General features: G+C 42.2%; 1 protein-coding gene across 1 annotated transcript; it reads left to right on the top strand.

The window, feature by feature from the left end:
• Positions 1–342: 342 nt before the first annotated feature.
• On the top strand, positions 343–12180 carry LOC123992386 (interleukin-12 subunit beta-like). The gene is made up of 7 exons (XM_046293528.1): positions 343–457; positions 3139–3459; positions 3604–3706; positions 10138–10385; positions 11061–11230; positions 11480–11589; positions 11953–12180. The coding sequence occupies exons 1-7, from the start codon at positions 343–345 to the stop codon at positions 12032–12034; spliced, it is 1149 nt and encodes a 382-aa protein (XP_046149484.1). The 3' UTR covers positions 12035–12180.
• Positions 12181–12614: the final 434 nt, after the last annotated feature.

Genomic DNA, 12614 nt, shown 5'->3' on the forward strand with positions numbered 1-12614 from the left:
CCTCGTTCTGCCCTTCTGTACTTTTCTCAACGGGGGAATTCTATTGGATGTTAAATGTCATCTGACACATGAAAAAGCCACTGTTTGGACGTCAGTGTTATTCAGAGGATAAGCGGTGATCAGAAGATGTTTGATCGTTGTCTAAAGGTATGAACAATTTACTTTTAAATTAACTAGTTGGTCTATAAATGTATCATGCAGATCAATTATTAATTTTGTACATCCTATTTTATATTTGTTATGAGCACTTTAATTAAGTAATGAACATGTATAGAAACTTAGATTTTAAATTTGACATTTATTTGACTAAACCATATTATCTCTCTCTTTCCTCCCTCGTAGATGAGGTTTACTTTACTCGGCATCCTGCCTGCTTTACTAGGCATTCTGATCCTACACCAGGCCAAAAGCCAAAGCCCCAAGTTCACTCAGAGCAGCTGGAATCTTCTTCCCAACGGTAGGAAATAATCATCTCTTATCAGAACACGTACATTACTGTCATCTATTAGATCAGTACAGTTTGTAACAATAATGGCAGCCTGTACACCTGTCGGTATGTTGTCAGTTCATTATTAAGACTTCAATGTGTTTCCAGTCTGGTATAGTGCAGTGCTTTCAGAAAGTATGCATACCCCTTGACTTATTCCACATTTTGTTGTGTTACAGCCTGAATTCAAAATGGATCAAATATTTTTTTAAATCTCTCACTCATCTACACACAATACCCCATAATGATGAAGTGAAAACATGTTTGGAGAAATGTTGGAACATTTATTGCAAATGAAATACAGAAGTATATAATTTGCATAAGTGTTAATAATCCTCAGTCAATACATGTTAGAGTGTTCTTTGGCAGCAATTCCAGCTGTGAGTGTTTCTGGGTAAGTTTAAGAGCTTTATACACCTGGATTCTACAATATTTGTACATCATTCTTAAAACACTTCTTCAAGCTCTGTCAACTTGGTTGTTGTTCATTGCTACGTCTTGCTATAGATTTTCAATCCGGTTCAAGTCAAAACAGTAACTAGGCCATGTCTTCTTGGTAAGCAACTCCTGTGTCTTTTGGCCTTGTGTTCTATGTTATTGTCCTGCTGAGAGGTGCATCTGTCCCCCAGCGTCTGTTGGAAAGCACCAGGTTTTGTTCTATATCTGTTTTTTTTTTTTTAGTTTGCCACAACAAACGGGTTGAAAACGTATTGACTCAAGATATTTCAGCTTTTCAATTTGAATTAATTGGTAACATTTCAAAAACAAAATTCCACTTTGACATTATGGGGTATTGTGGTGGGCAGTGACACAATATATCAGTTTAATCCATTTTAAATTCAGGTTGTAACACAACATATGTAAAACGTCAAGGAGTGTGAATACTTTCTGAAGGCCCTGTATAAAGATGAGTTAGTTATATGTTGGTTTTGCCAGTCCGGTGTATAGATGGTATAAAGTTGAGGATATGTTTATTTCAGATTATAAGGCTATATAAAATTGAGGGTGTGTTTATGTCAGTATCATAAGGCTATATAAAGTTGAGGATATGTTTATTTCAGATCATAAGGCTATATAAAGTTGAGGATATATCATAAAGTTATATAAAGTTGATTTTTATTTCAGATCATAAGGCTATATAAAGTTGAGGGTGTGTTTATGTCAGTATCATAAGGCTATATAAAGTTGAGGGTGTGTTTATGTCAGTATCATAAGGTTATATAAAGTTGAGGGTGTGTTTATTTCAGATCATAAGGCTATATAAAGTTGAGGGTGTGTTTATGTCAGTATCATAAGGCTATATAAAGTTGAGGATATGTTTATTTCAGATCATAAGGCTATATAAAGTTGAGGGTGTGTTTATTTCAGATCATAAGGCTATATAAAGTTGAGGGTGTGTTTATGTCAGTATCATAAAGTTATATAAAGTTGAGGGTGTGTTTATTTCAGATCATAAGGCTATATAAAGTTGAGGGTGTGTTTATTTATATAAAGTTGAGGATATGTTTATTTCAGATCATCATATAAAGGCTATATAAAGTTGAGGTTTATTTCAGATATAAGTTTATTGAGGGTCAGTTTATCATAAGGCTATATAAAGTTGAGGGTGTGTTTATTTCAGATCATAAGGCTATATAAAGTTGAGGGTATGTTTATGTCAGTATCATAAGGCTATATAAAGTTGAGGGTGTGTTTATTTCAGATCATAAGGCTATATAAAGTTGAGGATATGTTTATTTCAGATCATAAGGCTATATAAAGTTGAGGGTGTGTTTATTTCAGATCATAAGGCTATATAAAGTTGAGGGTGTGTTTATTTCAGATCATAAGGCTATATAAAGTTGAGGGTGTGTTTATTTCAGATCATAAGGCTATATAAAGTTGAGGATATGTTTATTTCAGATCATAAGGCTATATAAAGTTGAGGATATGTTTATTTCAGATCATAAGGCTATATAAAGTTGAGGGTGTGTTTATTTCAGATCATAAGGTTATATAAAGTTGAGGGTGTGTTTATGTCAGTATCATAAGGTTATATAAAGTTGAGGGTGTGTTTATGTCAGTATCATAAGGTTATATAAAGTTGAGGGTGTGTTTCTGTTGATGAGCTAAGGTCGGAGCCCAAATTATTGGCACCCTTGAAAAAGTTGAGAAAATAAGTATGTTTAATAGAAATAATGCTCAACAAATGGAAAACTTTATTTTGTACCAATTAAATAAGTCAGAGAAAGATATTTTGTTTAATTAACAAGTCATCTTTTTATCTCTAAAGATAGGGATTAAAATGATTGTCATCCCTGTGCCGTTATCCTTGCATGTGATATATTGAAAAGTATTGAAAACAAGGTTGCCAATCATTTGGACCAATCTTTTTGAGAAAGAAAAGCATAGTTGTTAAACAAAATCTTGTTTAAAAATACTATACTACAAATTATAAAAAACTGAACTATATTAAATGCTCAACTTATTTTGAAAATTATATTATTTTATACCAATACAATAATACAATTTTCAAAAGAATTTGAGCATTTAATATAGTTCAGTTTTTCTAATTATATTATAGTATTTTTTGCTAATCTTTATCAAGGGCGGCAATAATGTTGGACCTATCTGAATATGTTCTTGTTAATTGAAATGTGTGTTGTCACCAGTTGTTGTGGTGAACGTAGACGGCTCACTGGTTCAGCATCCTCTAACCTGCCTGGGTTCCTTCAACCGAGAGGAGGAGGGTTGGAGGAGAGATAATGACTGGGTGTGGCGGAGAGATGGAGAGGAGGATGAGGAGATCCTATGGATGATGGGTGGAGAGGAGAAGAAGAAGGGGAATAGCTTCCTTGTCAACCTGGAAGAGAGAACTGGAGGGGGGATCTTTACATGTCACAGCCTGGATAGAACCCTCCTGAAGAATACTACGGTGCTGGTCAAACACTTGGACGAAGAGAAACGCATTCTAGAAGGATCCACCGGAACAGGTATACAGGATGTCTGTCTACAGGATGACAGACAGGATGTCTGTCTGTCTGTCATCCGAAATCAAGTCAAATATTAGTTTTCATTTATTCTCCAATTGCAACATCTTCTGTATCTTCTGTTCATTTGTTTGTTTCTATTCTAAGGCTATATGAAATGTTCTACATGGAACTACCAGGGAGAATTCCACTGCTCCTGGAAATTCACCACAAAACGTGTTGGGACCATCATGTCTGTCAGAGTGGCACGGTACTATCACCACCAACCTTTTCAATGTATTCTTACTACACTCTTAGAACAACTGTAGAACCATACAGGGTTAAACGGTTTGTCCCCCTAGTGTAACCTTTTTGGTGCTGGGTAGAACCCTTTGAGGAGGGTTCTACCTAAAACCCTCTATGTAGGGTTCCTCAAATAATCCCCTATATATGGTTCTACCTAGATCCCTCCATGAAGGGTTCTGCCTAGAACTGTCAATCAAGGGTTCTTTCGAGAACCCTTTTATCTTCAAAGGTTTCTTCTTAGAACCCTCTATGAACGGTTCCACCAGCCTTATTAGCCTTTAAAATTGTATTACTACATTACATATATCATAAGGCCTTTCTTTGACGGCCTAGTTATAGCCTAACACAGTGTTGTTAGGAATCTCCTTGTTTACAGGCCACATCAGGCCTGCAAATCAGATTATGCTGGCTTGCAAAGTGATGTGTAATTCTTATTGGAATCCAAAAAGAGTTAGGATATCCAACAAGTGTAATTGTTAATCACCTGCAACCTGCATTCAGAATGACTGCTAGGGTAGGGAAGATTGAATACTGAGACTACCTCAATCATCTAAACTGGATCAACCATCTCAGTAATGGGTGCAATAAATCCAAACACAAACAGATTGGATTAGTTTAGAAAACTGTATGTTATTTATCTTTTTGTGTAGCATAAAATTCATCAACCAATCAATGTACATGCAGGGGTGCGTACTGGCAGCAGAGAAGTCAGGCGCAGGAGAGCAAAAACTGATTCACAACGGTGTTGTTTAATAACCATAAACCACCGTCAACAGAACAATACAAATAAATGGGTCAAACAAAACCCGATAATACCAGCATACCGTTGCACAAGCACTAGAATAAACAATTACAGACAAGGACATGGGGGGAACAGAGGGTTAAATACACAACATGTAATGATGGAATTGAAACCAGGTGTGTGGGAAGACAAGACAAAACAAATGGAAAGGTGGATCAACGATGGCTAGAAGACCGGTGACGTCGACCTCCGTACGCCGCCCAAACAAGGAGAGGGACCAACTTCGGCGGAAGTCGTGACAGTATCCCCCCTTGACGCACTGCTCCAGCGACCCAGAGGGTGAGGCGCAGGGCGATCCGGACAAAGACGGTGGAATTTCTGCAGCATTGAAGGGTCAAACACGTCCTCGACCGGAACCCAGCACCTTTCCTCTGGACCGTACTCCTCCCACTCCACGCGATACTGAAGGCCCCTCGCCCAACGCCTCGAATCAAGTATGGAGCGAACGGAGTACGCCAGGGCCGCCTCGACGTCCAGAAGGGGCGGAGAAACTTCCCCACCTCAGATTCCTGGGGTGGACCAGCCACCACCGGCCTGAGGAGAGACACATGGAAGCAGGCGTTAATATGGTAATCTGGGGGAAGCTGTAACCTATAACAAACCTCGTTCACTCTCCTCAGGACTTTAAATGGCCCCACAAACCGCAGACCCAGCTTCCGACAGGGCAGGCGCAGGGGCAGGTTTCGGATCGAGAGCGAGATCCGGTCCCCCGTTGTGAACACCGGGGCTTCACTGCGGTGACGGCCTGCATTCTCTTTTTGGCACAGCACGGCCCGCAGTAGGTGAACACGGGCAGCTTCCCATGACTCCTCCGCACGCCTGAACCAGTTATCCACTGTAGGAGCCTCGGTCTGAGCGAGTTCTGTGCCGTCTCGGACCAGGGCACGAACGTCGCCCACTCCCTCGGCCGGTCCTGGCAATAGAACCGCAGAAAACTGCCCATATCCTGGTTTACTCTCTCCACCTGCACTTTCCTCTCGGGGGAAAACCACATTTACATTTACATTTAAGTCATTTAGCAGACGCTCTTATCCAGAGCGACTTACAAATTGGACCACGAAGTAAGGCTGATCGAGAACCCCAGACGTTCCATGAACGCCTTCCAGACCCTAGACGTGAACTGGGGAGCTCAATCAGACACTATATCCTCAGGCACCCCGTAGTGCCGGAAGACGTGCGTAAACAAGGCCTCCACAGTCTGTAGGGCCGTAGGGAGACCGGGCAGAGGAAGGAGAAGACAGAACTTAGAGAACCGATCCACAACAACCAGGATCGCGGGGGGGAGATCAGTGAGAAAATCCACCGACAGGTGTGACCAAGGCCATTGGGGAACGGGTAAGGGGTGTAGCTTCCCTCTGGGCAGGTGCCTAGGAGCCTTACACTGGGCGCACACCGAGCAGGAGGAAAAATAAACCCTCACGTCCTTAGCCAAGGTAGGCCACCAGTATCTCCCGCTCAAACAGCGCACTGTCCGACCGATCCCAGGATGACCAGAGGAGGGTGACATGTGGGCCCAATAAATCAACTGGTCACGAACAGCAGATGGGATGTACAGACGCCCAGCGAGACACTGGACGGGAGCGGGCTCTGCACGTAACGCCTTCTCAATGTCCGCGTCCAGCTCCTACACTACCAGCGCCACCAGGCAGGAGGCGGGGAGTATGGGAGTGGGATCCATGGGCCGCTCCTCTGTGTCATACAGCAGGGACAATGCATCTGCCTTCACCTCCTGGTCCGTAGGAAAGGGTGAACACAAAACGGGTGAAAAACATGGCCCACCTTGCCTGGCAAGGCTGGTGTACTCCAGATTTCAGTGGTCAGTCCAGATGAGACTATGTTTAGACCCCTCAAGCAAATGTCTCCACGCTTTTAAGGCCTTTGACGACAGCCAACAACTCCCGGTCACCCACGTCATAGTTCCACTCCGCCGGGCAGAGCTTCTTCGAGAAGCAGGCACAGGGGCAGAGCTTCGGTGGCGTATCCGAGCGCTGAGAAAGCACGGCTCCTATCCCAGCCTCGGATGCGTCCACCTCCACTATGAACGCCAAAGAGGGATCCGGATGGGCCAGCACGGGAGCCAAGTTAAACAGAGCTCTCAGGTGATTAAAAGCCCTGTCCTCCTCAGCTGTCCACTGCAAGCGTACCGGTCGCCCCTTCAGCAGTGAGGTAATGGGAGCCGCTACCTGACCAAAACCCCGGATAAACCTCCGGTAGTAGTTGGCAAAACCTAAGAGATGCTGTACCTCCTTTACCGTGGTGGGAGTCGGCCAATTACGCAGGGCTGAAATGCAGTCACTCTCTATCTCCACCCCTGAGGTGGAAATGCGATACCCTAGGAAAGAGATGGACTGCTTGAAGAACAGGCATTTCTCAGCCTTGACGTACAGGTCATGCTCCAACAGGTGACCAAGCACCCTGCGCACCAGGGACACATGCTCGGCGCGTGTAGCAGAGTATATCAGAGGGTGGTAAGTAGAACCATACAGGGTTCTATGGTTTGTCCCCCTAGTGTAACCTTTTTGGTGCTGGGTAGAACCCTTTGAGGAGGGTTTTATACCTCACCACCACTACACCCTGAAAATCTTGTCTACAAAGGCATGGGAGACTGATGGCACATTCATCAACCCGTACGGCATGACGAGGTACTCATAGTGTCCTGAGGTGGTACTGAAAGCCGTCTTCCACTCGTCCCCCTCCTGGATACGCACCAGGTTGTACGCGCTCCTGAGATCTAGTTTGGTGAAGAAGCGTGCCCCGTGCATTGACTCAATCGCTGTGGCCATGAGCAGTAGAGGGTAACTATACCTCACCGTGATCTGGTTTAGAACCCAATAGTCAATACACAGGCGCAGAGCTCCCTCCTTCTTCTTCACAAAAAAATTAACTGGAGGAGGCGGGTGAAGTGGAGGACCGAATGTACCCCTGACGCAGGGATTTGGAGACATATGTTTCCATAGCCTCCGTCTCTGCCTGTGAGAGGGGATAAACGTGACTCCTGGGAAGTGCAGCGTCTACCAGGAGATTTATCGCACAATCGCCCCGTCGATGGGGTGGTAATTGATTCGCCTTCGTTTTGGAGAAGGTGAGAGCCAAATAGGCATATTCGGGGGGAATGCGCACGGTGGAGACCTGGTCTGGACTTTCCACCGTAGTAACACCAACGGAAACCCCTAAACACCTTCCCGAGCACTCCTGCGACCACCCCGTGAGAACCCTCTGTGGCCAAGAAACAGTGGGGTCATGACACACTAACCAGTGTAGGCCTAGCACCACGGGAAATGCAGGAGAGTTAATAAGGAAGAGACTAATTCTCTCCTTGTGACCCCCCTACGTCACCATGCCCAGAGGAGCGGTGGCCTCCCTAATCAACCCTGACTTTAATGGTCCACTATCTAAGGCGTGAACTAGGAAGGGCACAGCCATGCGAACAATGGGGATCCCTAAACTATGGACGAACGATATATCTATAAAATTATCAACTAAAAGATTTTGTGTCTCTATCGGGCCGTAGGCAGCTATGCTATCATAAATACAGTAACTAAATAACCGCCCATTTGAAAAGGAAAATGCAATAAATATTTACTCTGAGCTGCGCTTCGGTAGATTGGTCGTAGATAGAAGGCCGGGTTGTCCAGCATGGATCTCTTGTCATGGTAGAATGTATACTCTGTCCGTCCTCTCCTAGCCCATGTTTACAGCTGCGGTGGCTAACGCAACTGCTAGGAGGTATTAATTATTTAGTGAATAAGAGTTCAAAGTTCATACCAAGTTGCCATACTTTAACTTTTTATGGCTGCAGGGGCAGTATTGAGTAGCTTGGATGAAAAGGTGCCCATTGTAAACAGCCAACTCCTCAGTCTCAGTTGCTAATATATGCATATTATTATTAGTATTGGATAGAAAACACTCTAAAGTTTCCAAAACTGTCAAAATATTGTCTGTGAGTATAACAGAACTGATATTGCAGGCGAAACCCTGAGGAAAATCTAAACAGGAAGTGGCTTCTATTTTGAAAACTCCATGTTCCATAGCCTCCCTTTGCTGGATTTAAAGGGATATGAACCAGATTCCTTTTCCTATCGCTTCCTCAAGATGTCAACAGTCTTCAGACATAGTTTCAGGCTTTAATTTTGAAAAATTAGCCAAAACGATAACATCGCGTCAAGTGTCACATGAGTTTTGCTCGCGCAACAGAGTTTGGATAGGTATTGCTTTTCACTCTCCTACTGTGAAAGACATTTTCAGTTGATATATTATCGATTTTTATTTTCAAAACAACCTTGAGGATTGATTATAAATAACGTTTGACATGTTTCTGTGGACATTATTTGGAATTTTCGTCTGTGGATTCGCCTGTGGATTTCTGAACATAACGTGCCAAACAAACTGAGGTATTTTGGATATAAAAATAATCTTTATGGAACAAAAGGAACATTTGTTGTGTAACTGGGAGTCTCGTGAATTGAAAACATTCAAAGATCATCAAAGGTAAACGATTAATTTGATTGCTTTTCTGATTTTCGTGACCAAGCTACCTGATGCTAAGTCTACTTAATGTTTTGTCGTGCGATCGATTAATTTATGCAAACGCTTGGATTGCTTTCGCCTTAAAGCATAATTTCAAAATCTGACACGACAGGTGGATTAAAAAAGGCTAAACTGTGTTTTCCTATATTGCACTTGTGATTTCATGAATATAAATATTTATAGTAATATTTATTGTATGTAGCGCTATGCTATTCAGCGGTTGTTGATGACACTTATCCCGTTAGTGGGATTGCAGCAATAACAAGTTTTAAGATCATGCTATATTCTGTATTATAGTCGAAATTCATCTTTTCGGCTTGTTGATCGTCATCTTCACGTTGAAATTCGATGCTAATTTCGTTAGGTTCTTGTCTCTCAACCAGAGCTCACGCTGAGGTTGGCTTAGTTCTGTTGGCGATCGTGTCCTTTTAACGTGGGGACCGCCGTCCTCTCGTCCTTGGAATAGAAAGTTGAATTTTCGTCAACGGTTCATATAGTGGTGAAAGAAGGGCGTGTTTCATAGTTTACAACCAATGTCTGAGTTTCTCTACGACAAACCGTTCTCTCATTTAAGAAGCTAAAATTACATTTAATCTTTTCACAAATTGTTTTATATTTAAACAATTCAATTGCACAACAATTCCATGTGAATCTGATAACTAGAATGTGTCGACATTCCAAGATACAGTTTATGTCATTCTGGCATTAGTGGTATTGTCTCAGACAACAACTATTCTGAGATCATATTCCTTAAGTACCAGCGCATATTTTCAACTGGTTGGATTCCCGAAATATGGTTCCATTTCCCACCTTTTGATGTTACCAGACTCTCTATGTTACAAAGACTTTACAAGAGCCAACTCTAAAAAGTAGAGAGAGAGAAAAGGGGAAAGGTATTTATGGGGGTCATTAACCCTCCCCCAACAGGCCAACGTCATGACAGCTGTATAGGCTATAACATTTGCATAATATCTTGACTTGACTTCAAATTAAATATTAGTGAATGGACTACAGCAGTAGCCTGTGTTAGTCTAATTTTAGTCATCCATTTCTTGGCTTTTCTATAGTGGCCTGTCTGATGCAGAGAACATCAGCTGTTCTGTGGATGCCAGTGGACAGCAGTGGACATGTTCCTCTTCGTCTGGCCAGAGTGACATCATGTGTTCTGTGAACAGTAGTGGACTGGGGGTGTCCTGTGTGGACAGACAGTATTGTCCCTATGCTGAGGAGACTGACCGGATCACCCTGACCATCTACATGAGGACTAACTACCTGCTGGAGGAATACTCCCAACGCTTCTACTTATCAGAAATTGGTGAGGACACACACACACACACACACACACACACACACACACACACACACACACACACACACACACACACACACACACACACACACACACACACACACACACACACACACACACACACACACACACACACACACACACACACACACAGCACTTCTACTTATCAGAAATTGGTGAGGACACACACACATCACTTCTACTTATCAGACATAGGTGAGTGTGAGAGAGGGTCCTTGTTGCAGCCATAAGGGCAGACATGTTGCAAGAGGCTGGCAGAATCAGTTGCACAAGTTGTGATTTTAGGCTACTTAAAGTTGATGATAATGGTCCAGATGTGCACTTCATTATATTTACAAACTAATAAAAAACATTATATTTACAAACTAATAAAAAACATTATATTTACAAACTTCACAATGTAACTGGTCTCTGAAAAAAATGCATTGGAGAGCTGGCAAGCCTGTCTATCCCATAGGAGTTTGTAGCGCAGTAGTGCAGAGACACTCTAATAATGGCGTTGTAGGAATCCTACCTCTATATACAAATATCTGGCACATATATGTAGGCCTATCAAAAGATTATATGCTGAGATATTGTTGGTTTAGGTGCTTCTGAAAGGTAGTTTTGTAGTACAGAGTGCTGGTTGAAGTTATGGTAATTATCCCTCCCTCCCTCCAGTGAAGCCAGACAAGGTATCCATTAAGAAGATGAACAGCAGTACTATAGAGTGGAGCTATCCTGTCTCCTGGAACAGACCCATCTCCTACTTCCCCCTCTCCTTCCAGGTCAAAGAGATCAAAGGCAGAGAGCGCAAGAACGGGTGCACGTGTGATTCTCCCTGCACAAAGGTGAGGACTACTGTTTACATACTGTACATCCTATTAGGCCTTGTCTCTAAAGCTTGATGAGAGCCATTACTCCAAGAGATCCAGACCGCATACTCTTGAACTGATAGACATGGTCACTCTGGTCCCTGGTTATATTCATTAGGGCACACTGTAGCAAAACATTTTGCAACGAAAAGTGAAAATGAGTGTTTCTTATTCTTATTGTCTTCCATTTGGTGCTTAATGATTTCAATCACTGTGTTCCCTCAGGTCCACACCACAGAGAGCCGCCAGTGGTCAGTAAAGGCCAAGGTGGTGGTGTGCGTCAGGTCCCAGGATGCCCTATGTGACTCCCCCTGGAGTGACTGGACAGTGTACAGGTCAGTACCACATTCTCTAGTCTACTGTATTCAGCAGAACCTCTCCTCGAGGACCCCCAGTCGTTCCATGTATTTGAACTATTGAAGAGCTAACACACAGGTGAGCTAGTTCAGTCCTAGAAATAAATTGTGAAACGGCTGGGGGTCCCAAAGGAGAGGGTTTAAAACCCCTGCTCCAGTCTACTGTTTTATCATGCTACATTTACCAGGGTCAGGTCAATTGGGTTTTTCATTCAGTAGTTTCAGGAAGTGGATCAAAATTTTCAAGAATTGAAAATATGCCATTGTTTATCAGTTCATTAATTTAATTTCTGAGAAGACATTGCAGAACAACACGTTTTTCAATACGATGTTTTCTTTCAGACACAACAACAAGGGAAACAAGAGAAGCAGAAGAAACAGAAGCAGAAGTTTGTGTCTCAATACTAGATCTTTACCATACTGATGGCCAGCAAATATTATCCTATTTGTTCAAAGGTGACTTCATTCACACTCCAAAACATCAACTATGACAAAGGTGACTTTGTTGTCAAGACCAGAGATTGTATTTCTGAACTAATTTTATGACACAATCTTTACTTTTACATTCTTAATGCGTTATGACATTTATTTATTGATATTTATTTTATCATTATTATGTATTTATTGATTATTGCTTTTTATCTGAAAAAGTGTGACATGACTTTTACTAACATAAACTGAACTGATATTGTTGTGACTTTAATACTCTAAATCTAAATAAACTTACAAACCTGCTCAGTGTGTATGAGTTCTTTCCACTATTCTGTGCTCATAGTCATTAATTAATATCAGGATTTGAAAAAATAACAACATGAAATCAAGCATAGTCAGAAAGGAAGTAACCTATGACTAATCTCATTGTTAAATACAATATAAATACCGACGCTAATACACTTCCTTTGACTCTGACAAACTACAGCTGGCTGTCCTGGAAACGGGTGGATGGCTTAGACCCCAGGTGTAACAGCTGAGAATTATAGAACGCAGCGACTGTTGCTTTTCAC

This window comes from Oncorhynchus gorbuscha, linkage group LG13, assembly GCF_021184085.1.
Source record: "Oncorhynchus gorbuscha isolate QuinsamMale2020 ecotype Even-year linkage group LG13, OgorEven_v1.0, whole genome shotgun sequence".
Lineage (NCBI taxonomy): Eukaryota > Metazoa > Chordata > Actinopteri > Salmoniformes > Salmonidae > Oncorhynchus > Oncorhynchus gorbuscha.

What these genes read in the sequence shown, in the direction of transcription:
- LOC123992386 (XM_046293528.1), top strand. Translation starts at nt 343, where the DNA reads ATGAGGTTTACTTTACTCGGCATCCTGCCTGCTTTACTAGGCATTCTG. An exon ending in CTGGAATCTTCTTCCCAACG is followed by an intron (nt 458 to 3,138) that starts GTAGGAAATAAT and finishes TGTTGTCACCAG; the next exon opens with TTGTTGTGGTGAACGTAGAC. An exon ending in AGTGACTGGACAGTGTACAG is followed by an intron (nt 11,590 to 11,952) that starts GTCAGTACCACA and finishes GTTTTCTTTCAG; the next exon opens with ACACAACAACAAGGGAAACA.